Genomic DNA, 3,820 nt, shown 5'->3' with positions numbered 1-3,820 from the left:
GAGGAAAACTGTAGAGGCAGACCAATTTTATTTCAGTGGTAGTTCTGAGTGTCTAGCCAGGCTGAGCACAAACGGCCTTGGGATTACTGCTTCTTACACTGTCAGGATCACAAAGATAACAATGTGAGGTTTATTATTTAATATTAATAATATTAAATATTATTAATATAATAGTAATATAATATAATATAATATTAATATTAATAATAACATTATTACCTGTACTGCAATGTAGAGTCCTGGTACATTAAATGATTCAAACATGATTTCTGCAAGATACTCTCTGTTTTCTGGTGTGTTCAGTGGAGGTTCTGTCTGTAAGAAAACATTAACTACATCAGAGCTATAAAAAGGCTAGCCTACAGGGACACTGGCCAGGGTCCACAATGCCCTAGTTGCCACGACGGGCTCCACTGAAGGTGACTAGTTCAGGTAGCTTACTGTGGGTCTTAAAAGCTTTGACAAGGTACAGTGAAGGCAATGTGGGGCTTCTGCTCTCAGGACTCACCCGAAGTTCAAAGTTCAACAAGTCACAGAAAAGGAAGAGCTCGTTCACCACCTACATTACACTCAACCACCCTGAAACGGAGAACCCTGGTGCGGACACCAAAGGCAACAGCCAAGAGTAAAGACTCATGACTAGGCCCAGGGCCTGGACCAGAGACAGCTGAGCTCTCCAAAGAAGAGGCAAAGGTCAGGCGGAAGCTCCCTCCCACCTGGCACTCACAGCCCACCACACTTCAGGGTGGCCGCCATGTTCCCCAGGCAGTGATCTCCTGGCCATACCAAACCCACATTCACACATGCACTGAAAGCAAATGCTAACAGTCAATATATGTGAAAATGCTAAAACAAAAAAAAAAGTAAATGAAACACAAATGGAAAACACACACATGTACACACACGCACACAGACACACGGAAGCAGTCTACAGTACTCAAACCTGAAATCACAGTGATCTTACATGGCAGGTGCCAGTCAGTGCACAGACACACTAAAAACACAGTATGAAATCGTCCTCAGGTTGTATGGACAGATCTTTTGAAACACAAAAGCATTTAGCATTTAGACCTTAGTCCTAAGGCCATGGTATCTCATTATGTATATTCAGGTAGTCCAAAATCCAAACACTTCTGGTTATGCACATTTTGAAGAGCAAGGGATAGTGGTTGTGTACCTAGCACAACTAGAAAAAAGCAGATAAGACTCTTGAAAGATTCTCAGCAAGTTCTGAAGCCTTTTAAAAATAGTAACTACCATAAAATAGGATAAAAATCACCAGACAGCAGAAAAATTACAACAAGGTGCTGTATTCTTCCAAAGCAATAAAGCTCTACATCTTATATTTATATAAACTTCAAAAATAACTGAAAATGATCTGGGCCTTTTGGCAAAAAGTCCACATTACCCTTTATTCTGGATCCAACTGGGAGCCCCCTAAGATCCATGCATTAAAGCCTTAAATCCACAAACCTACCCCCTCTTTCTCTCCATCCTCTCTTCCTCTCTCCTACTATCTGCCTCTCTCCCTCCCTTCTTCCTTACCCACATTAGCACAGGGAGGATGCCAAGCAAGAACACAGCAAGAGGGCAGTATGGGAGGGCCAGGAAGACAGCCCTTGCCAGGAGCCCTCCCAGACAGTACCTCCCTAGCCTTGAACCCGCAGCCCCCAGAACTATGGAAACTACATGCCTCTTGTTTGAGCCACTTTTGTCTGTGGTGTTGTCAAGGCAGCAGAGCACACCATTAACACTTCAAGCAGGAAAATAAAAGTGTCTGGCTTCGTTATGGTTACTTAAACTCTGTGGTACAGAGTCTCCATGACAGGAATGTAGCCAATAATTTAGTATCTGGCCACAATGTCAATCTAACATTTTGCAAAACCAAAATATCTTTAAATGTGTATAAACTCAGGAAATTAATATTAATGCTGAGAAAGCCTTTTATAGACCAAAGTGTGAATACTTTGAACCTTCTTAGAAGGGGGAACAAAATACACATGGGAGGAGATACAGAGACAAAGTGTAGAGCAGAGACTGAAGGAAAGGCCACCCAGAGACTGTCCCACCTGTGAATCTATCCCATATACAGTTACCAAATCTAGACACTATTGTGGATGCCAGCAAGTGCTTGCTGACAGGAGCCTGATATAGCTGTCTCCTGAGAGGCTCTGACAGTGCCTGACAAATAAGAGGTGGATGCTCACAGCCAACAATTGGACTGAGCACAGAGTCTCCATTGGAGTAGCTAGAAAAAATGATTGAAGGAGCTGAAGGGGTTTGCAGCCCCATAGGAGGAACAATATGAACCAATCAGTACCCACAGAGCTCCTAGGGACTAAACCACCAACCAAAGAGTACATATGGAGGGACCCATGGCTCCAGCCACATATGTAGCAGAGGATGGCCTTGTCAGACACCAATGGGAGGAGAGGCCCTTGGTCCTGTGAAGGCTCAATGCCCCAGTGTAGGGGAATGCCAGGACAGGGAAGCAGGAGTGGGTGGGTTAGTGAGCAAGGGAAGGGGGGATGTGATAGGGAGGTTTTTGGAGGGAAAACTAGGAAAGGGGATAACATTTAGAAATAAATAAAGAAAATATCTAATTAAAAAGAAAGAAAGAAAGAAAGAAAGAAAGAAAGAAAGAAAGAAAGAGAGAGAGAGAGAAAAGAAAAGGAAGGAAAAGAAAAGAAAGGAAAGAAAAGGAAGGAGCTAGGTGTGGTGGCACACACCTGTAATCCCAGACCTGGAAACAGGGTGACAGGTGGATCCCTGGAGCTTAAAGGCCAAGCCTGGGCTACTTGGTAACTTTCAGAACAGTAAGAGAACGACTCTCCCCCCTCCCCCCCACACACACAGTAGATAACATCTGAAAATGCCCAAGGCTGCAGGAGTGAGCACACAGAGTGAATGTTTGTCAACTCCTGCTCTCTCCACACTCACTACCACCAGCCCTGTCACACAGCACACAGCACACAGCACACAGCTCCACCTCCTGCCACCAGTCTCTCTTCTTCATTTCCCATCTCATGCTCCACCCACCCCATCACAATGCATTGGTTGGCTCCTTAATTTGTTCTTTGTGAGTTATATTCATAAAGTGTGAAAGATCTCTTCTGAAGTTACAACTTGATTTCCACTCAATACCACTGTGACCAGGCCAGTAGCACATGACTGTGATTCCAATTGTTTTCGAGGCCGAGGCAGGAGGATCACAATTTTGAGGCCTGACAAGGTTTCAGAGAAAGAGAGTTCATGCCCAAACTCAGCAACTTTAGAATCTGCTTCAAAATGTGAAAAAAGCAGAGACATGGTGAGCACTATGGGCATGGTAGGCATTAGGGTCATGGTGGGCACTAGGGGCGTGGTGGGCACTAGAGGTGTGGTGGGCACTAGGGGTGTGGTGGGCACTAGGGGCATGGTGGGCACTAGGGGCATGGTGGGCACTAGGAGGCATGGTGGGCACTAGGAGACATGGTGGGTACTAGGAGGCATGGTGGGCACTAGGAGACATGGTGGACACTAGGAGGCATGATGGGCACTAGGAGTGTGGTGTGCACTAGGGGCATGGTGTGCGCTAGGAGGTATGGTGGGCACTAGGGGTGTGGTGGGCACTAGGGGCATGGTGTGCGCTAGGAGGTATGGTCGGCACTAGGAGGTATGGTGGGCACTAGGAGGTATGGTGGGTACTAGGGGTGTGGTGGGCACTAGGGGTGTGGTGGGCACTAGGGGCGTGGTGTGCGCTAGGAGGTATGGTGGGCACTAGGAGGTATGGTGGGCACTGGGGGCATGGTGGGCACTAGGGGTGTGGTGGGCACTAGGG

General features: G+C 46.4%; 1 protein-coding gene across 4 annotated transcripts in view; it reads right to left on the bottom strand.

Moving 5' to 3' along the window:
• The window catches only part of Actr3b (actin related protein 3B), a 103,936-nt gene that overhangs the window by 33,357 nt on the left and 66,759 nt on the right, over positions 1–3,820 (bottom strand). For all 4 annotated transcript variants that reach the window (XM_031380231.1, XM_031380233.1, XM_031380234.1 and 1 more), the window contains one exon: positions 220–315. In XM_031380231.1, coding sequence (XP_031236091.1) covers positions 220–315 — 96 coding nt within the window. The remainder of the gene's footprint in view (positions 1–219; positions 316–3,820) is intronic.

The sequence above is a fragment of the Mastomys coucha genome, unplaced genomic scaffold, assembly GCF_008632895.1.
Source record: "Mastomys coucha isolate ucsf_1 unplaced genomic scaffold, UCSF_Mcou_1 pScaffold19, whole genome shotgun sequence".
Lineage (NCBI taxonomy): Eukaryota > Metazoa > Chordata > Mammalia > Rodentia > Muridae > Mastomys > Mastomys coucha.
The sequence above is the reverse complement of the archived record's forward strand: the minus strand, read 5'-3'. Positions and strand labels throughout refer to the sequence as shown.